The 22,028-nt window shown below is 44.4% G+C and overlaps 1 protein-coding gene across 1 annotated transcript in view; it reads right to left on the bottom strand.

Annotated features, from left to right (window-relative positions):
* Positions 1 to 1,174: 1,174 nt before the first annotated feature.
* ARL3 (ADP ribosylation factor like GTPase 3) overlaps positions 1,175 to 22,028 on the bottom strand; it is a 37,056-nt gene continuing 16,202 nt past the window's right edge. The window contains exons 4-6 of the mRNA XM_037904881.2: positions 16,325 to 16,375; positions 15,025 to 15,210; positions 1,175 to 5,006 (exon numbers count right to left, since the gene is read on the bottom strand). Of these exons, the coding sequence (XP_037760809.2) occupies positions 4,959 to 5,006; positions 15,025 to 15,210; positions 16,325 to 16,375 (285 nt within the window). The 3' untranslated portion in view covers positions 1,175 to 4,958. The remainder of the gene's footprint in view (positions 5,007 to 15,024; positions 15,211 to 16,324; positions 16,376 to 22,028) is intronic.

Raw genomic sequence — 22,028 nt, 5'->3', positions numbered from 1 at the left:
TAAAGGTTTTAGTCAAGGATAGAGGCATGGTGTGAACAAGAGAGACGTGTTGGCTAAACAGCAATGGAAAACGTTCTTTTATTTCTCCTTCAGCCTGTGGCTTGCTGGGTTGTTTTTTATTTTTCCCCTCCAGTACAGTCAATTCCTTTTAGAGCACTAAATTCATCATGTAAATGTCACAGCAAGGCTTCTTCATGTAGGGTATCTGTGGTTCGCTATACCAGACACATGCAAGGTCACACGCAGACCTGTCATAAATTACATCAAGGCCTACTGTAAATAGAAACAGGAGAGGGAAAATGCAGAGAATTGGGCGAGGGGGGGACCAATATATAACATTGTGACAGCTCAAACAACTCCTGGCGTGTTCACTTGCCACAGAAATATTTTTCACATCCAATCCGTTAGGCAAACAAGATGTGAAAGTATTTCCTAGTTTGCTTTAAAAATATCAAGGATCAGTCCAAAAAAAAAAAAAGGCCTAAAATATGGTGTGACCATCTATAATGTTTTTTCCAATGGCTTGCCAGTCTGCTAGCTGTCCTGAGTGTAGAGGGAACATACACTCAACCTTTCAGAAAGCTCCGATTGCTGATCTCTCTCGTTTGCCTGGGGTAGTGTTGCAGGAAGAGGTAAAATCCAGTAGTTTCACCCAAAATGTCAAACGTGGTTTCATTTCAAAGTGTTCAAAACTCAACCATTTTCTGGTTTCCCACACACAAAAAAGTTTGCTTTTTAATCATTTTGATCAAACGTTATGCAAACTGTTGGTGAACTTGTTAATCTTTTTGATATTTTCAATAAAAGCATCAAGTTTTTTTTTTTTTAAAGTGTATCTTTGGCACACACAAAAACCCTCCAAAAAACCAACAACCCAGCAAAGTCCAATGCCAGGGTTTGTTGTTTTTTTTTTGCAAAAAATGTTGGTTTTGGATAAAAAGCCATTTTTCAGGGGGAAAAGACGACTTGTTTCAAAAATTGTGAGGCATTCTACTCATAACTAATCTCTAATTCTTTGATGAGAGCAGGCAGAGCTGAAATATTGAAGGCATTCTATAGAGAATAGGATCCTTTAAAAGTGAAGTCTTCCTTTTGGATGGTCTGAAAAATAAAGACCCAACACAACCCCAAACCCTTGGCTGAAAACTAAATATAAACTCAAAACACTGGCTTCTTGTTTCTACTCAATTTTTATTTCTTGACAAAGACATCTAAATTATACACTGAATTTTACAACATGACCAAATATTGCAAATACCCCTTTGAGCAAATTCAAAAAAGGAACAAACTATAGAGCGTGTCTGGGCCAGATTATATCCTGCAATTAGACAGAACTGGATAGCCTAGCCCATATGCTCTCCAGGGGAAGAAAATGCATTTTCATGTATGGTTTGTACGGATCCCTAGCCCAATGGGGTGTGATCCTGAATGAAGCTATTAAATATATTTAATAACGAAAGCACAGTGATCACTTGCAATTAGAAAGAATACAAAAATCCCTAATGTGCACAGAATATAGTTGGAAAATGGGTAAAAGGAGAACTTAGTATGTCTCAAGCCAGTGTTATCCCAGAACTATTGATGTTCCATCCAGAGCTTTAACTGTTCCACCATCTTTCCCCTTCTAAGAACCCAGATAGCGCTAGCAGAAGGCTCTCTAATTTACCAGACAAAGGCATTAGCAGGATCCAATGACTGGAAGTTGAAGCTGGACAAATTCAAACCGGAAATAAGATGTACGTTTTTAAAAGTGAGGGTAATTAACCATTGGAACAGCCTTCTAAGGTATGTGGTGGATTCTCTGTCACCTGGAGTCCTTAAATCAAGGCTGATATCTTCCTAAAAAAGAGATTCTACTTCAATCACAAATCATTGAGCCTGATGTAGAAATTACTGGGTGGGATTTAATGGTCTGTGTTATACAGGAGGTCAGACTAGATGATCGTAATGGTCCCTTCTGGCCTTGAAATCTATGAAGCTATAAAGTCTATGAATAAACTCCACCCATGCCAATGAGACAGTTTGTTTCCATAGAAACTTCCTTTAAAGGGGAAAAAGCAGACAGAGTCAGAAGGACAAAACCTAAACACCATAATTGACATAAATTGAATGTGACCCTGGCGGGTGCAATGGAGATTTGTTTTCAACGATGGCAGGTGTTCCGGATGGTTGTAACCGGTCTTATGCTTTGTGTTTAGACAGGTGGTGTTGAGGGAGGAGAGAAGCTTTGCTTAGCTGATCAGGGTTGAATGGACTGTAAACATATTAAAATAAGAGATGGCAGGTGAATTGTGTCTCAAGTACTTTTAAATTCCCATCCAGTGGATGCAGGGAGGCTTGTTTACCACAAGGAGAAAGTTTATCGTCATCAGTATGGGATGGTCTACTTAAGTCCCGCTACACACATGGAAATAAAACTCCGGTAGCCCCTCACACTATCACATTCTCTCCATTATTACCTGAACAGACTGATTACTTGTGTCTGCTGGATTTTAGCAGGGAGCATGGTGTGCGTAGATGCCTGCACCAAAGATGCAAGCATGCCTCGCTACATGCAGGCATATATCTATTGATCCAGCAAGCCATTTCTGGACTCAATGACCAACAAAGTCAATTTCCCCCCTCCAAGTTGAGACTCTAGGAAAAAATTAAACAAATACAATTTCCAAGTGTATATATGTCTGACTATGGAAAAAAAGGAAAATCTTTTCAAATGCAAACAGTTAATTGCGACACCCATTATCAATTGCTTCTTAGCTGAAAAGAAACGAGCCAGTGTAGTTTTCTGCTTGTTAAAGACGTGATAAAAGAGAAGGGAAGAGCCTAACTCAAGGCTCTTTTAAAGTGGCAGGGACCTAAGGTCACAGTAGTATGGGTTTTTTTAAAACTGTTGACGTTTAGGGGTGCGGAAGCATTTCAGAAACTCTACACTTTCAATGCCGCAAAGGTGACGTATTTCAAGGCTGGGAGCCCATATTCTGAAGCTTTGCATTTAGCCACTTAAACAGCACAACCTCGCTCTTTGTAAGAGAGCTGCGATTGTTTACAGCAGGAGGATGCACTAACAATAAAGCAAAGGCAGACACATGCTGCGATGCGTTACTCCGAGTAGCCCCTGGGAACATGTGCTGCAAAGATTCCTGGGGTTCCGTTTAAGGTACTGCAGCTGGAGGTGGGAGTCACTGAGCAAGCTGATTTTAAACAGATCTGCCTGCATGTCTCATGCTGCCTTGCTCATTCTGCACAAAGCTAGTAGAACCATGTCCCCTTGCGTATTTAGCTATCGCTTAGGAATTCACTTGAGCCTGTTTTATTCCCCAGTCTTTTGGTTTTTAAACTGGGGCTAGATCACTTCAATCTCCACACCATTCTCCTTCTGGGTTTGGAGACAGATGTACTCTGGCTCTCCAGAAAGCAGGATCACCAGGGTACAGGCAGGGCAACCTTTTCCCACACTGCCCGCCAAGCTGTCTCCTAGCGATGAGAGGGCAGGGCACGGCTGTGGTCATTCTTTGGCCTTCATGCTTGGGCTGCAAGCAATGCTGCCAATCAGGATGGTGGATTTTTTTTTTTTAAACAATCTGTAAATCTGTATGCTAGAAACTAGCTGGACTGAGAGCCAGCAGCTTCTTTTTGCACTGGACGCAACTGCTTTCAGGTGCCAGTGACTCTTAGCCCTGTCAACTTGGGCTGGATTTGAACTGGGGACCTAGAGGGGACAAGCACCCTTTCCTTCCTACCAGTTAGCACCCCCATCTCACCTCTGACACATCCATTTGGACTGAAGAAGTTGTGGAATTTGTCAGCCAAGGGAAAACGACTCATCGTCTTAGAACAAGCTTTTCCTTCCTGCTTCCCATCTGCCATTATTCCAATCCCTACCCATACATGGGATTAATTCTAAACTGGGAGATTCTTTCCCACAATGGCCTTTTCATGGCTCCAGCCTCATACCTAGGATCAACTGCAGAAAGCTGTCCCCACTGCAAAGCAATTGTAGATTTTCACTCCACAAGTCCCAGTGCATTTCCTGAAGTGAAAGATTTTAGAGAAGGCAGAAAATACACTGTGTGTTCAAAAAAGAGAAAAGTGGGAGCAGTTTTACCTTGTTCTAGGAACTGAAACATGGAATTAACTGCGCTTCACTGCACAGTTACCTCGACGGCCAGGGTTTGTGGCATACCAAGACTAATTTCAAAAATATAACCGCCCACCCTTGCACTGAACACGGGTAACCACGTATTTGCCACCGTGAGGTGGCCTGCGTTTTACTTTAGCTGGAGGAAAAGTTACCCCTTCCTTGCCTTCAAACTGTCAAAAGCTTAGGTTATACATACATGCTCCTCTCCCACTTCTAGGGAGGGGTGCAGTGTCACTGCTGTATCTGGTTAAGATGAAGGTCCTTTTTAGGGCTACAGGGGGCAGGGGATGACATGAGAATTCTACCCACCTTACCCAAAATGACATGCGTCTTTTAACAACCCACACTTGCTACCGACACAACACCTGATTTGGGGAAAAGGTTTGACTGACATCTGAGAATGGCCAGGATGACTGTGGAACCAGTGGGGTGCAGGGCATGCTGTGAACATCTCGGCGACTCTACTAGCTCTGCAGAAGCCATAACACAAGCCCCCAGCCTACTGGAATTCTCTAACCTGAATCACAAGCTTCCTCTTGTTTAAAATCACATTTTCTAATCAGAGGAGTGTGGAGACAGTTAATACTATTTATACGGGGGGGGCAAGTACAATTCCTTTATTGGGAAAAATAACTGTACTAAAGAGCAGGTAAAGGTCCAATTCCAGCCGTGGGTTGAACTGTTGTTGTTCCCTTTTTTTAACAGCTGTAGCTGTGCACAGATGGAAAAAACATTTGGTCAGAAAGCAGCAAATTAGTGCTTCCAGGATAGAATTCAGCTTCCACAGCTCCTCCATTTCCATGCAGCTCAGGGGGGTTTATTTCTTCTTTGCATTGACATTTTTGCAGACCCAGTTCATGCCGTCCTTCGGACAAAAGGTGGACACAGAGAAAGGCAGGTTAGTCAAGGAAGGGGATAAGGAATCCTCAAGCTGTCATTTGGAAAACATATTTGTACCACTCTCCCCATAATCCCCCACAATGCGACATGTAAACTGAAAATTCCCCTTTGTTCAGTGGCTCCTGTCGCAGAGCTGTTATGGTCAGAAAAGGGACTCAGTAAAAAAGGGTTGTCTTCTCATTCCACCGCTGTGTCCGAGTCCTCCGTGTTAGGACTGACTTGTCATTAAAAAGATTGAGGCTCAATTCCAGGTTCTGCTATGGACTCCTGCAACCCTGGGCAAGTCACTCAGTCTTCCTGTATGTCAATTTTAGAGGACACTGGCCCTAGAGTTAGGGTGCTGGCTTGGTGTTCGGGTCCAATAACCTGCCGAGCCACAGACTTCCTGTCTCTTTGTGCCTCAGATCCCATCTGTACAATGGGGATAACAGCCCTGCTCTGCCTCACAGGGGTGTTGGGAGGAGAAATACAGTAAGGACTGTAAGGCACTCAGATGCACCTGTGATGGGGGCCATATAAGTACGTTAAATAGATAGACTGCCCCATCTATGATGATAACACTCCTCTACCACACAGGGCTGCTGGGAGTCCTAGTTTATTGTCCATAAAGTAAGTTGGGATCTGTCTTGAAGGGAATGCTCCAGCAAAGAAAGCATCATTTTACGTGCTCATGCGGCTGACCTAAAAGCCCTGCCGAGTGCACAAGCTGGATTCTCGTCAGCCATGTGCACCCTCTAAACTGCCCCCTAGCGTCCAAGTGCAGAGTCTTTAGTTAGTGTGAAAGATGATGTTCAAAGGAGGAAGCCAGCTGGATTTTCAGGTCTGAGGTTTGAAAATCCATCTTTGGATTTGTAAACTGGGCAGATGAGATCAGGGGCAGCAGAGACAGGACAGGGAGCCCCAGTGGGTCATTCGTAGAGTCACTTTGCTAACTATCACTACACCTTTAAAGTCGTTAGACCTTAAAAATATTTGAGCAGCCTGCTAGTAATTTTCTGCATTATCCAGTGGCAGGGCTGCATGTCATTTCCTGCTCTCTTATTTCTCAGGCCAGCACAGAGTGGGAGAAATAGGTTAAGAGCTTGATCTTCCCAAGAGCGTCTTTAAGAGAGAACAGGTGGGAGAGAGAATATCTTTTAATTTACTGGACCATCTTCTGTTGGTAACAGAGAAAAGCTTTTGAGGTTACACAGAGCTCTTCTTCAGGGCTGTGTAAGCTCAAAAGCTTGTCTCTCTCACCAACAGAAGTTGATCCAATAATAGATTTAATAATTTATTAAGATAATGTTGAAATAGAAAACAGTACAGAGTTTAAGCATAGAAGTTTCTGGTTATCAGGGAATAAGGTACAGATTATCAAGGGGTGCGAAATTCGGTTTAGGAATGGGTCGCGGAAGGAATACATAATCTGCAATCTCCCCGATTGGGGGTAAAACTTTAACGGGTAAAAGTTCAGACATTGAGATATGGGGGTATGTTGTCCATATAATGGCGATGTTCAGGTGTGGAGTATAATGAGTGGATATGATGATGAGGATGGATTTACCCTCATTTGGTGGGATTTAATGTTCAGTGAGTTTATGGTTCCAGTTCATATGGTCCAATGGAAAAAGTCGCTCAGTCCCTTTCCCATAGTTGATGCACTATGTCATACCGGCTCACTACCTCACCACCTTGTCTCTCTAATAGCCTAGGACTGACATGGCGACAACTATGCTGCATATAACAATGGAAGAGTGTTGCTGGCACACAACAGCAACCCCTTTGGCAAAGAAAGGAAATGCATAGATTGGTTCTGAATAGAGTCCTGTCTAGCTCTTAGCCAGAAAGACGGTGGCCATACAGAAGGTTTTAAAGAGGACACTGAATCCTCAGGGCTTAATCAGGAGCACATAAGGGATCTCAGTTTGAAAACAGAAATTTACCCTGGTAGCTGTCCCACTGGGTAGTTCTTATCGGAAGAGGTCCAGTGGTTTTCTAAACTGACCCTTGCTGCAGTTTTAAATTATAAAACAAACCCAGTGGTGCATCAAATTACAATGGGACATACACACACACACACAGAGGCCTAATTCTAATAATGGCTCTAAGCCTAACCTCAGGGAGGGTCACTTTCTTCATTTTTATTTAGTATTGCAGCAGAGATCAGTGTGTACAACACATTGTCAGAAATCCTCTGACCAAATGGGAAAAGTCGAGAGTAAATTCATTTTAAAGCCCAGGAGCTTTGTGTTTTCCCTTCAGTAACAATGTAAAACCTATGTGTAAAACATGTAATGCTTTAAGCAAACGATAGAGTGGTTTAAAGCGCATCACTTTGGAGAGAGATTTTCAAGGTACATGAGGCCATAGGTTTACAATGGAGCTAGACGGAGATATGTTGAAGCCCTCCGCTCGGTTGTGTTCTTTAGAAATCTGCATGGATTGCTTACAAAGGGTAAAAAATGCTCCCAGAATGATTTCAGCTTCCCCAGTGTCTGAAGCAATAATCACATTTGCACACATCATGGCATACAAGGCAAGCAGAGCCCTCATTCATTTTGAATGTAGGTTTACTTGCTGAACCAGAACAGCTGAGACAGCTTAAAGTAATAAATATCAGCTGACACCCTTTGCTATTCAGCACAGTAATCCCATAAACAATACATCACTGCAAAACAACAAACGCGCATCCTATCTCCCAGCTAATCTGACCAGAACCTGAATTTACAGTGATTAAAACTCGGCCCGGTGCCATTAGGGAGCTCAGGGAGGGGAAATCAGCCCACTGGAGCACCCGAGAGGCGCAGGTCATAAAGCGAGTTTATGTTGGGATTTAACATGGCCGGGAGTCTAAACTGCATCAACCATATAACGAGGGCAAAAGAATGACAAAGCACTGTGAGAGACAAAAGATGAACTCCAAGGGGTTTGAAATCCAAACCTAGGTCACCTAACTTTTAAAGCAGGAATGGCTTTTAAAGCCATTTTATAGAATGAGTTAATTTTAATATCTAATTAGTTCATGGGGGAAGGTCTGAGGGATTAACATGACCCAGTAGGAAAAGATGTTTGCTATATCAGAGACATGAATAAAATACTGTTATCTGCAAGCACTAAAGATAACTTAAATGTTTTTATTGCAACTTTATTGTGTGTGGCATCCTTCCTACAGAGGGTATCCCAGTATGCTTTGCAGAGAGGTAAATACAATGGAAGGGAAAAGAAAAATATAGATATGGGACAACAAACCTTCAGCGAAGGTTTTAAATGGGAAGGAGAGTTGTCATGGTGGAGAAACCCCGGGAGGCTGTTTCAGATGGGAGGTGGTGAGCTGGAGAAGGCTCTTGCACCAATACAGAGGGAGCAGGGAGGGGAAGAAAAATGGTGGGTATGAAAGACAGGACCAAGTCCATAGAGGATTTAAAAACAATGAGAGCAATTTTTCTTCTCCCCCTTGTCCTTATATTTTCTTGCCTGTACGTACTTGAAATTGACTCTTTATGAAAAGTACCTCATCCCTACAATAACAATTAAACCCTTGTGACTAAAATTCATAACGTACAAATAATAACTAACTTTGCACTCTTCAGAAGCAGTATGCTTTGGCATTAGCAGTTATTCTAAGAATGAACATGAATACAGTAGTAATATTCCCTTCCCAAGCAGATATTAAATCTAACGCCATAGATGGGGAGAGAGTTAGAATTCTTTGGATTTTACTGTCTCTATTCATTTACAAACAGCTAGTAAACATCAATAAAAAAGATGCTAAACACTGAACTGCGGGAAAAGTCCATGCACCTTATTGAATAAGTCCCCTCAACCCACAGAGCCCTTGCAACAAATTCATGTCGGCTAAAACGCTGGAGAAACTACACTGCAAAGCATCTCATGGAACGATAGTGACGAGGCTACTTTCCACATATGGGCAACATACCCTGTGCATGGCGGTCAATGAGGAGGATTATTGCGAGTGGATACTCCTAGCTTTTCTTTTCTGAAGAGCTGGATTCAAATCCTGCATTTTGGTCACAAGAATGAATGAGACTGATGGCCCCTCACACAGAGTATGTCTACACTGCAATCAGTGAACATAAGAACGGCCATTCTGGGTCAGACCAATGGTCCATCTAGCCCAGTATCCTGTCTTCTGACAGTGGCCAATGCCAGGTGCTTCAGAGGGAGTGAACAGAAGAGGCAATCATCGAGTGATCCTGTTGTCCACTCCCAGCTTCTGGCAATCAGACTAGGTATACCCAGAGCATGGGGTTGCATCCCTGCCCAACTTGGCTAATAGCCATTGATGGACCTAGCCTCCAGGAACTTATCTAGTTCTTTTTTGAACCCTGCTATAGTTTTGGCCTCAGAACATCCCCTGGCAACGAGGTCCACAGGTTAACTGTGCATTGTGTGAGGAAGTACTTCCTTATGTTTGTTTTAAATCTGATGCCTATTAATTTCATTGGGTGACCCCTGGCCCTTGTGTTACATGACGGAGTAAATAACACTTCCTTATTCATGGTCTCCACACCATTCACAAATTATTAGACCTCGGTCATATCCCCCCCGCAGTCGTCTCTTTTCCAAGCTGAACAGTCCCAGTCCTTCTAATCTCTCCTCCTATGGAAGCTGTTCCATCCCCCTAATAATTTTTGTTGCCCTTCTCTGAATCTTTTCCATTTCTAATACAGCGGTGTGACTGCAGCCCATGGAGACATACCTTGAACTAGCTAGCTCCAGTAACAGCAGTGGGCAGCAGCATGGGCTAGTCACTTGAGTACAGAGTGCACACCCAGGGTCCTGGTGCACTGGTATGGCACTTCACTGCTATTGTTATTGGAGCTAGCGAGATTGAAACGAGCTCGGCTATGCTGCAGACACCCCTCTGATTGCAGAGCAGGCATACAGTAAAGCACCACGCAATGTGCCATGACTGGCAGTCTCTCTACTCAGGACAGACTGGACGTTGGAATAGTAGCTGGGGTAGCAGGCCAGAGGTGAGCTGTGTTGGCAGACTTGGAGAGGGCTGCTGCAGGCTGGGATTGGCTGACTGCACTCAACTTGTTTTAAACCCCATGCTATCAGCAATTTAGCTACAAGAGCAAAGTAATAAGACCTCAAATACAAGCGAACAAGTCCCTTCCGCCCCTTAGGAACCTTCTGATGTCTGCTCCCATGCGATAAACCAGGGATCAGGCACAGTCACAAACTTCTGACCCCTAAACATGACCTTGAGGGCAATGAGGCTTAATTCCTTCGGGTGAACCTGGGTATGCCATAATCAGTTGGGTCAGAGGAGTTCAAAATTCGCTATCTTGGATGTTTTCAGCATACTCCTTATTTCAAATGTTACTTTTTTCTCTGTCCACGCTGCTAATATCCTGCCCCGGCACCTAAGATTTTCAGGCTGCTGCTTCTATCATCATGCTACAAGTGGCTACACATTTTTTGCCTAGATGTAAATTTCTTTTTAGACTCCTGTAATCTTGTATTCCTGACACAGTTCTGACAATTCCCTCTCTGCTCCCACATTAAACATCACTAAGCTCTCTGCTCCTAGCTCCGCTGTTCCTTATCCCCTGCAAGCCCTGTCTCTGTCCAGCCTGGTACAGCTACTGTTACCCAAATGGGTTTTTAATGTAATTTAAAAGTGTGTCTAACTTGGCTAAAATATGGTAAGTCCCTGTGCATACTGGCCTTAAAACAAACTCAGGGCCTATTAATGCAGCACATTATACTGTCAGGGGCCACTTTGTAATACCCCTTGCCTGGGTGGATGGGCCAAACTGTGATATTAACGTACTACAATACTAGGGCTCAGCTGAAGAGGGATAGGCAAAGGTGGTTCTAGGCCACCTTTCTACCTCCCATAATCCTGGGGCCAAACTGGCCCTGACACAAATTAGAGTAGTTTAAAGGCTGCTCTAACTTCCACAGACTTGTAATGGCATCACAGGGGCCATTATTGGTGTGAGGCTGAGCAGAGCATAATGCGTTCCAGCATTATGCCAATGGAGGATTCCCCCCCCGCCTGTTTAGGACAGCTTTAAGGACCCTCTGCACCATTCTGAGGAACTTGCCCTTAGCCTTTACAGGGCAGTAGCACAGTTTGGTCCCATCTCAGGGATATTATAAAATGGTCCCACGATGCAGCAAACTGTGCAATGCAGACTGGTCCAAAGGCATGAATCACGTCCAACAAACGTTCAGGATTCTTATTAAGCAGGCCCAACAGGCAGGTAGATAGCAAAATGAAACACATGTGGCTGCCCCTTCCCACCCCATCTCTGTCTACCTGCCGTGTTGTAAGATCATGGTACAATGTACATTACTCTCCCACACAGAGTGCAGTTAGATACTTTGTTCTCACAGTGCATCCCCCAGAGCAGGGGTGGCCAACCTGAGCCTGAGAAGGAGCCAGAATTTACCAATGTTCATTGCCAAAGAGCCACTGTAATACGTCAGCAGCCCCCACATCAGCTCCCGCCCCCCCTTCCCGTGCCTTCCACCCAGCCCTGCCGATCAGTGCCTCTCCACACCTCCCAATCAGCTGTTTCATGGCGTGCAGGAGGCTGGGGTGGGAAGGAGCGAGGGCACGGCAGGCTCAGGGGAGAGGGCGGGAAAGGGTGGAGTGTGGGCAGGGCCTGTGGCAGAGCCAGGGGTTGAGCAGTGAGCACCCGCCCCCGGCACATTGGAAAGTTGGCGCCTGTAGCTCCAGCCCCGGAGTCGGTGCCTGTACAAGGAGCCGCAGATTAACTTCTGAAGAGCCGCATGTGGCTCCGGAGCCCCAGGTTGGCCACCCCTGCCCCAGAGCGTCTAACTGCCAACAAATCACTGTTATGAGGCACTGCTTCCCCTGTCGTCACCAGAACCAATTACCACCTCATACCATATACCATACACAGCCCACTTATTACACTGCTTCTGCTATTCTGCTACGCTGTCAATGGTATATAAACATGAGCTTTCACTTGCAAACCGGGTGAGTCTTTATGCCAGATTGTGAGGCAGAAACTAAATCACTACTGCAGAGAGACAATCCTTCTGCCTTTGCTAGCTCTGAATTACAGACAAAGTAAGGGTCTGCTTCAAATGCACTCAGAGCGTAATGGAAGTCTCTCTTCTTTGAACAATGCCATAGTCTCATGAATGATGTGTCCACAGCTTCACTAAGGAGAGTGAGGTGGTAATGAAACTCTGTTCTTTGGAAGCGGAAACAAGCTGGTGCTATTGGCAGCCCAGTGGGTGACAGCTTGATGCAGGGGGCTAACCTGCGGGGGTTCCCTCTAACCCAGTCACTTTTATTCATGGCTTTCCAAGGAAGCTGCTGTGACCTTTCTCAAGTCCCAAAAGGTTAATGTTAAAGGACAAGATGACAACGCAGATTCCCTTCTTAATTAACATTTTTATTAACGAACCTATTTCAAATAATAGTTAAATTCTCTAAATTTATATCATTCTATTAACCATAATCTAATCTCATTAACCTTGAAATCCCCAGTCTTAACTACCCAATTCTATATACCATGGCACTATCAACTAAACTAATTAAATGACCTTCAAACTGGTTCCCCTTCGGTTATTGTCATTATTTATCCTTGCTCATTGTTCTTCCTTGGGGCCCTCACCAAACCTTCCCTATGAACTCAGTTCCTGCACATACTCATTCCAGAGAAACCCCTCTTATCAAAATCCATTGGTACTGTCTCTCAGGTCTAACTGGGTACTATGCTCCACTGACAGCATTGGCAGCAGGCTTGTTCTCTTGGTTTCATTCTAAATACCGGATGCTTCTTGGCTTCCAGCATCTTCATTTATTTTTCTGTCACTAAAGTCAACATTATCTGAGAAGTTCTCAGAGTAGTGCACAGGGATCTAAACTCCCCATATGACAGCGCGGTGCAGAGATACTGTAGCACGAACCTCATGTGTTTGTCTTAATCCCAACCCCTCCCCACAGTTTGAGAGGGTGGCCCGCCTCTGTGGTTTCATGGGACACACCCAAAAGGCAGGATAAATGACTCCTCCCTAGTCTGAGCCAACCGAGATCTAAAATCCTTGCTCTAGTTGTGTTTCCAGAAATGTGTCCTGGCCAAAGCAAGAGCGTCTTGCTGTCTGGTTTGATGGTGTTTATGGCGCCATGGAGGTGAAGTGCTGTCTGTCTATCTAGATATCTATCTGAGGTACTTATGTGGCCTCCATCATTGCAACATTTGAGCACCTCATGATCTTTAATGGATTTCTCCTCACAACACCCCTCTGAGGCAGGGCAGGGCTGTTATTCCCATTGTCCAGAGGGGAAACTGAGGCATGGGGATTTGCCAGTGTCACACAGGAAGTTTGGAGTGGAGCAGAAACTTTAATCTAGGTCTCCCAAGTCCTAGACAAGTGTCCTAAACATTGGACCATCCTTCCTCTCTGAGCTCGTTGGGAATGGGGATGGCTATTCACTCTACAAGGTCTAGGGCAGGTTATGACTTGCCCACCCTCCCACTGGATGATCATTTCTGTAATAAGCTGCCATCTTTTACAGTACCGGAAGATGGGGGTGACAAAGTGAGACATTATCTGGCTCACATCTAAATGCATTTCACTTAGGTTAGGGTGATGAACAAAATATTTAAGATATTTTGCAGATACTTAATGAATTGGCCCCTGCCCTCTGCTATCTGGACATAAGCACAGGAGTGGATTTTACTTCCACATACTAGGTTGTATTAGACTTTACTAGATACACACAGGTGCACTGCACACATCTGAAGGCACAATGAGAAGCAGCAGACAATAGGAAAGCAGCCATGTAGGTCTAGAAAGACTTGGATCAGCTGGGGAGAGGAGCATTTTTCAGCTAATAGAGGTGAAGCTGATAATCCTCATTTTTCAGCATTTAATTCTTCCACACCCAATCATGTTTACAGCTGTTGGGCCAACACAGCTCCCTCCTGGAGAAATGAGTAGGAGCAACAAAGTGGGTGAGAGCCTGGGGCAGGCGGGTGAGTGCCTGGGGCAGGCGGGTGAGTGGGGAGAGGGAGGAGGTGACATGGGGATGCATGTACACATTTGAAATATAAGCTTGTGTTCCTTTTTGCTTTATTTCTTCAAGAGTATTTTATGTTTGAATAATAGCCATTGTGGGGGCAAAAATCCATTAGGAAACAGCAAGTCCAAGTCACCTACTGAGATAGTATAACATTATAATACCCTGTAACAGCACCACTTCAAAACAGAGATAGGGCTGAAATGTTTCACAAGCTTGGCTACAAATGCAGCCAAGTTTATATCTTGGCTAAATAAATAAAAGCTCTTGGAAGGCTACTGTCTGGTATATTTAGGCCTACACTTTGGGTTCTGTAAAGACAGATTTTTTTTTTTTAATTCTAAGGAAAAGAGTTGGGTTGGAATGTAAACAGCCTCCCACAGTGTTTGCAACCCAAATATTCAAGTATTATATTAATGCACGAAAGCGTGAAACCGACTAAACTCAAGTCCCATCTATGTTACAAAAAATTACCGTGTTGTAGGACCTGGTACGCTATTACGTGGTAGCACCCGACAAAGTTAAAACCACGTTTCAGTCTTGATTCAGGAACGTGGCTCAGCCTAGTCTACAGAGTTTTAGCCACGTCAGGTGCTACCATCATAAGTGGGTCCCACCATCCGGCAGCTCTTTTGTGCTGTAGGCTGGACCAAAGTGAAACTGACCAGCCTCTCTCCATGTCTGAGCTGAAGCAAAACCCAGCATCAGTGGAAGTAAATTTGATTTTGAAAGTTTTATGCAGTAGTAGTCTAAGGAGTTAACAGCACAGGTAAGACAACGTGTTTCATGAAATGATTAACCTGACATCATCTCTTTAAAATAAATAAATGCCTTCCTAAAACTTGATTAAGATATTCTGCTTTCTGAGGAGCCCTTGTGATCACTGGCCTCCTTCATAACACCACACAGCCTCTCCTCACTCAGTAAGGTATGTTGGCACAACAAGCCCTCTCTATCACCTCACCTGCACACCTTCTCCTGTGAGGGCTGAACAAGACTGGATCTGCCAGATTCTATCACGGATCGTGTGTAGGTTCAGTCCCTCAGCAATCTCCGAAGCAGGGGCAGCCGTAAGTAAATCTTGCTTGTTAGCAAATATGAGCACAGGGACTCCGCTGAGCTTTTCTTCATCCAAGAGCTCGGCCAGCTCCTATATCATTTAAAAAGGGGGTTATGGGGGGGAGAGAAGCCTTTAACCACCAGAGGATGATCATGTCTCTAATTAGAGTTATATTTAGGGCAAATGTTGGAAGTGAGTGTTCCAGTGAAACCTAGATCCTATTACAAAAAAGCAAGAGAGTATACAATCATCTGTGCTCAGGGTTCAGAAGCAAGTTCTTTCAATTACAGGTTATGTGAGTCTTTAGCTTAGTTTGAAATTAACAGTTGTTTTAAAGGCTACAACTCTGCATTTTGCCAATCCCTGCTCTCTGGAAACCAACACAAAATAGATCGAGTTATTGCCCTGACTCATCCTTGAAATCAGGTGGTTCTATCTCTAATATATTTGAACCTCTGTGATGATGCTAGTAACAAGCTTCGATTTTTGATCCAAGTTTTATGAACTGTAACTCGTAAAAGAGAATCTTGTTTCAGAAACAAAAATCTCCCTCCCACAAGGAAGCTGTGCTACCTACTGAAGGAATGCTGAAAGCCAGGCTGGATGATAGGTTTTATTGGCCAGACTTTAGTTTCACTTGCATGACATGTTGCAGGGTATTTTGTAAAACATGTGCTTGTTGGGGAGTGGATGGCTCAAGAACCGCTACACACTGTCCTTGTTTTGGGGGGGCAGGGAGAAGAGATCTTGTACTGCTGTGCAAGAATGAGTTGCATCACAGATCAGATTCTAGGCCAAAAAAGCAATTTGCTTGCATTCTGAAAACCAGGATAAAACAGAACTGAGTTACAAAACTTTTTAAATGTTTCTGATCAGACCCAAGAAACGTTCAAGTCAATATTTACAAATTTAAGTGGAAATCATAAGAACATGATTCCTTATGATCTTGTTTTGGCAAGATTCAGAAGGACCTGAAAAGGTTTAGGCTTTAAACATTTGGTTCCATTTTTTTCTGGTAGAGGTGAACCAAGGGTAGCTCCTTCATCAAATTAATAGACAACTAATAATTTATGCTGATGCTGAAAGGAAAGCCCCACCTGAAATGCAAATTTCCACACATAAACAACAAGTATATTCCTAACTTCTGTATGGAAAGGGCATTAATGAACCTTACTTCAGAGAGAGTTGAACATAAGTTACTTACCTGACCCGTTTCTTCAAACCTCTTTCTATCTGCGCTGTCAATGACATAGATCTACAAAGGAAACAGGCGAAGGAGTTACTTGATTTGGAAGACATTGAAGGATGTAGTAGCCTGTGTAAAACTGAATTGAATCCAGTTCCCAGTAGCAATCCTTATCATTTACACAGGCACAAACATTTATGTAAAGTGCTGTACAAACATTAACTACCCCTCCCCACGCCCCAGAAGGTAGGCAACTATCCCTATTTTACAGATGGGGAGAAAAGGGTCGTGGACTGGTCAAGGTCAGAGAGGGGGTTGCCCGCAGGGCTGGGATCAGAACTAAGGAGTCTCCTGCCTCCCAGCTCTGTGCTCAGTACAGTAAATCAGGCTGCCTCCCAGTGGTAATGTGTCCACATAAACCACTACTGACTGTGTTGACAGCGAAGAAATGAACTGAATTGGTCATGGAGATTGAATTTCCTTCCAGGGCAGGGCTAAGACCATTGGACAGGGGCAGCGTGAGAGGAGCTTGCACTTCTACTGATTATGCTCTGCCTGTTTGTTTTATGGAGAGGTGGGTCAGTTCGGCATCTTTCACCAGCACTGAATTAGTTAGTTTCCTTCCTTGGCAGACTAAGAACTTGTTTTTGAACCCTCCGGGGGTAAATGCAAGTGGCATAACCTGTAGAAGAGGTTTTAGCTCCACACAGTCTTTCAGGCTCCTTGAAGTTCTTGCTAGATATGCATTTAGTAAAGCCAGCTGCTCCCATCCCTCTGAACTATGCCCCTGTTCATCGCTAATGTGGTTGAAACAGTTCAGTTGTTTAAAACAATAGACAGGCCTAAATCAATGTGGAGCCTTAGTGTTTGCATATCATGTAACACAGGAAGGATTACACTGACCAAAATCAACCTTCCCCAAACAGTAACTTGCTAAGGACAGTTGAAAAGAAACTCCACAATGGTTCAGGTAGATGTGTTTATATGTGACATGAGAGTCAGGGTGACTCTCATGTCCCAGCTGACGGAGGGGCCTGGCAACGAAACATGGGGCCTTTCATTTCCAGGTCATTGATATGAATCCATCCCTGACCAGGAGTGACTGCAAGTTGCTGACTGCTGTTCAGTGGAATGAGTGTCAGTCTGGTTCTTAGGGGATCGGTGTCCATAATTCCCCGCATCACACCACAAATGGCACCCTTGCTTGCAGTCTCAGACAGAGACTCCATGCTTCCAGGACAATGTGGACTGAATATCAGGGGAAAAAAATTCCTAACAGCAAAATTGATTAAACTGTAGAACAGTCTCCAAACATAAGAACATAAGAGCAGCCATACTAGGTCAGACCAAAGGTCCATCTAGCCCAGCATCCCATCTTCTGGACGTGGCCAATGCCAGTTGCCCCAGAGGGAACGAACAGAACAGGGAATCATCAAGTGATCCATCCCCTGTTGCCCATTCCCAGCTTCTGGCAAACAGAGGCTAGGGACACCATCCCTGCCCATCTTAGCTAATAGCCATTGATGGACCTGTCCTCCATGAACTGATCTAGTTCTTTTTTGAACCCTGTTATAGTCTTGACCTTCACAACCACCTCTGGCAAAGAGTTCCACAGGTTGATGGTGTGTTGTGTGAAGAAATACTTCCTTTTGTTTGTTTTAAACCTGCTGCCTATTAATTTCATTGGGTGACCCCTAGTTCTTGTGTTACAAAAAGGAGTAAATAACACTTCCTTGTTCACTTTCTCCACACCAGTCATGATTTTATAGACCTCTATCATATCTTCCCTAAATTGTCTCTTTTCCAAGCTGAACGGTCCCAGTCTTATTAGTCTCTCCTCATATGAAAGGTGTTCCAAACCCCTAATCATTTTTGTTTCCCTTTTCTGTACCTTTTCCAATTCCAATATATCTTTTTTGAGATGGGGCGACCACATCTGCAAGCAGTATTCAAGATGTAGGCGTACCAGGGATTTATATAGGGGCAATATGATATTTTCTGTCTTATTATCTATTCCTTTCTTAATGATTCCCAACATTCTGTTTGTTCTTTTTGACTGGGAAAGGCTGGAGTTAGTAGGGACTTAATATGCTGTGAGGAAAACTCATATGCTTGCCAGGGGAAGAGGTAACTGGTGACCTCATGCATTTTTTCCTCTACTTACTCTGGTTTCATGATCCTTACAAATCAGAGCTGATGCACACTGGTGGAGGACAGCATATGCATAGGAAGCTTGCAATGCCGCTGCCCATACTATACTGGTCCATGCTCAGTAGACGAGCTGAGGGATCTGGTGTCATTTCAACATCTTTCCTAAGCACTAAATGAAACATTATAAACTATAGTAAATAGCTATTTAAAATGTCATTAAGTGCTTTCCACAGTGAGGATGCCATATCTTATCTACTGTTGGAAAACTTGTTAAATTTACAAAGAAGGAATATCAACAGCTGCCTCCTCTAGGGTGAAATGCTATCTGTTTAGCTATTGCGCACAAGAACACTACATAACTGTTTAGGACAGGAAGTGAGGACCACCATATCCAGCCAAAAGTGAGGTAGTTATGGGACAGAACATAATTCTCCAAACTGAAATTTGGTCAGGGCACCGGGGCTGACACCCCTGCTCTTGAAGAAAGTGTCATGGGATGTGTAGTGAGGATGACTGGTCAGGTACTGAGCCTTACATCTCACCTGAAAGATGACCTCTCCAGTACCAGAGTCCCCAACTCACACTGCTGGAGCATTAGTTCAGCGCTCACAAGGAGTGCCCCCTAACACTCACCAATCCTTTCACCAGCAGCCACTGCCTTTTCTTTGGGGGTCTCCTATCAGCGCTTAACTTGCGAGATCTAACTAGATTACAGTTTGCGGTGACAGGGCTGCAGGCAATCCCCCAGTGCACAGCACAATGCCAACCAGCGCAGCACATGTAAAGTGCCTACTTCCAAAGCAGAAAGCCACATGCAAAATCGCTGCAGGTGTGTGTCTGAATATGCAATCATCCAAACAGACGCACCTTATTTGACTGGGTTAAGCTTCCAAATATCACAGGTGTGTAGAGCTGGAGTATCTCCCATTCACACACACCTGCACTGATTTGAATGGGCAATCACTTCATGGTTTTCAAACATTTTTGGAGGGTCCTCTCCCTTTGTGCAATGCAGATCTGAATGGAGCTGAAGCAGGAGTCTGGCAATTGTACCTTATCTTGGCCCCAGAGTTCCTGCATTGCAAAGCCCATCTGAACTGGTTACTGCAGGGGTAGCATGGGCTCTGTGGCGCAACTCGAGTTTAAATTATCTTTGTAAATGCTGTGCCAGCATGGACAGAGTGTGAGAAGAACGCTCACCTGCATTTCACGTGCTTTCTAAAAAACCAACGGGCCAATATCAAGACTGGTGGAAACGCGTAGCAATTTCCGTGCAAACGGTGGTGGAAATGGGTCAGGAAGTGACTGCTACCAGCCGTTGTACAACTCCTACCTTCCCATCCACCAGTGCTGAAACTGGTCCTTTTCCTCACTGCCCATTTCCTTACTCCTTCTACAAAACAGGGTTTTCCTGTTGTATTGAGTAGGCTGGGGGAGAGATGAGGGGTACCTTCCGCTCCTCCGGGCTTAGAATTAGCCTTTATTTTCCCACCTCCCCTCCCTTGCAGTAACTGTAATGGGAATGTGGCGGTTTAATTGGTGCTACAAGCTTGGCAAGGAAGAACTGGGAGTCACATGGCCTGCAATATACCCAGGGAGACGCATCTTCATATATCTTCAATATACCCATGGAGACATATCTTCACCATGCACGGACTTCAAGTGTCTGCTGTAGCAGTCAAAGACTCCCTGGCTGCTGCTTTGCAGTGCTGACTTTTGCCTACTTGCATAGTGCTTGCCCACCATACACAGCACCATAGATAATCCCTGACGGAGCAGTCGTGATCATTTTATGGCCGCCCTGTGTTTTGTGCCTTGATAGCCTACACAGGAGCTCGCTGACTAAGCTGGCTCTGCTGTATTTGAAAGCCCGTAATGGAGAAGGGACCTCCCCCTCTTCAGTCTTGTTAAGCCTTGGTCGCTCTCTCACAGCTCCCTCCTTGTAAGGTCTCACCCTTGTGCTAGATGTCTTTTTATGTTCACCTTGGCCCCCTCTTTGTAGGCCCATACTCTACCCCTGTTACAGTGATGCTGAGTAGCCCAGCTATTTGGTATTTGTTGTGTATTTTATTGTGCAGCGCCTTGGTGAAAGGCAGCATGTTTAGTGATTAGAGCATGGCACACTGCAGGAGATTAAGAGCCAACTGTTGGCTCTGATATTGACTTTTAATTATTATTTTATACTGAGGTAGCACCACTCCTAGGAGCCGCAGTCATTGACCAAGACCTCACTGTGCTAGCTGCTGTGTGAACATATAAGAAGATCGATTGTAAACTCTTTGGGACTAAGTAATGTAAGACTTTCTACATGTTCACAGTCAGGTCACAGTCCACCTGTGCCTCAGTTTCCCCATCTGTAAAACAATGTGATAGCAACAACTTACTGTTCAGATGAGCTTAGCCGGTTGGGAGTGTGGGTTAGAGCTTGGGCCCTGCTTTAACTCAGGCTGGAACTCACCCACTTTGCAAATGAGGATGCAGGCTAAGTCACTCAAGTGCTGACAGCTCTCCAGTGCCTTTCCACAAATCCCCAGGCCAGAGGACAGACAAGTTCTCTCGCAATTGATGCAACCAACTGGGAAAGAATCCTACGGCGTCTCAACACAAAACCACGGGACTCACTCCCAGGCACACACAGATGAATGCAGAAACAATGAGGACGCAGTAACGCAGTTCGAGCTCTGCAGTGGGGATGCTCACACCCCAGGCAAGGCTAACCCAGGTGCTCGTACCTGGGTGCCAATCACCTGGAAAACTGTGTGGTGTAGATATAGCCTCAGCGATCAAAGCATTGGGTTTGGATTTCCTAAACTTAGTGGCAACACAGGTTCTGTTGTTGGCTGAGACAATTCATCTTTTAAATCTTCCATGGGGGTTAACTTGAGTGACATACAGCTGGGCCGTGTCTGTCAGATGTACCTCAAGATCAAAGGCCCTTGCTGATCTGTACAGACTCTTCAGAATGTAGCTCACGAAAGCTTATGCTCTAATAAATTGGTTAGTCTCTAAGGTGCCACAAGTCCTCCTGTTTTTTTTACAGAATCTGTAGAACTTTTGGTAAGAGTGGGGGATTTGCCCAATATCCCTGGCCAATATTCCTCCTCTTCCCCCACTACTGTGCAGGCTTGTGGGTGCCAGCTGGCTGCCACCCTGCCCTTAGAAGTGGCTGCATTTTGTATGTATTCTGTACAGTGCTCTAAGACACAATGTGTTGCATCCTGTAACTGTAAAGGCCCTACATTATAATTAAGCATTTAGTTAAGGTTTTCACGTTCAGAGTTTTACAAACATTAACCTTCAAATAGGTATGGAAGGATAGTCTTGTAATTAAAGATAGCATTATCTTTCTGCCTCTCTTCCACAGACTTTCCTGGCTGGCCTTGGGCAAGTCATTTAACTGTTTTGTGCCTCAGTTTCCCCATCTGTAAAAGGAGGATAATACTGAACCTACCTCACTATTTGTGGCTTAATTCATTAATACCCGTAAAATGCCTTAAGATTCTCCAATGTACACTGCTACAGATGTGCAAAGTATCATGTTAACATTATGCCATTAATACCAGAGAGACTT

This window comes from Chelonia mydas, chromosome 7 (genome assembly GCF_015237465.2).
Source record: "Chelonia mydas isolate rCheMyd1 chromosome 7, rCheMyd1.pri.v2, whole genome shotgun sequence".
NCBI lineage: Eukaryota > Metazoa > Chordata > Testudines > Cheloniidae > Chelonia > Chelonia mydas.
The sequence above is the reverse complement of the archived record's forward strand: the minus strand, read 5'-3'. Positions and strand labels throughout refer to the sequence as shown.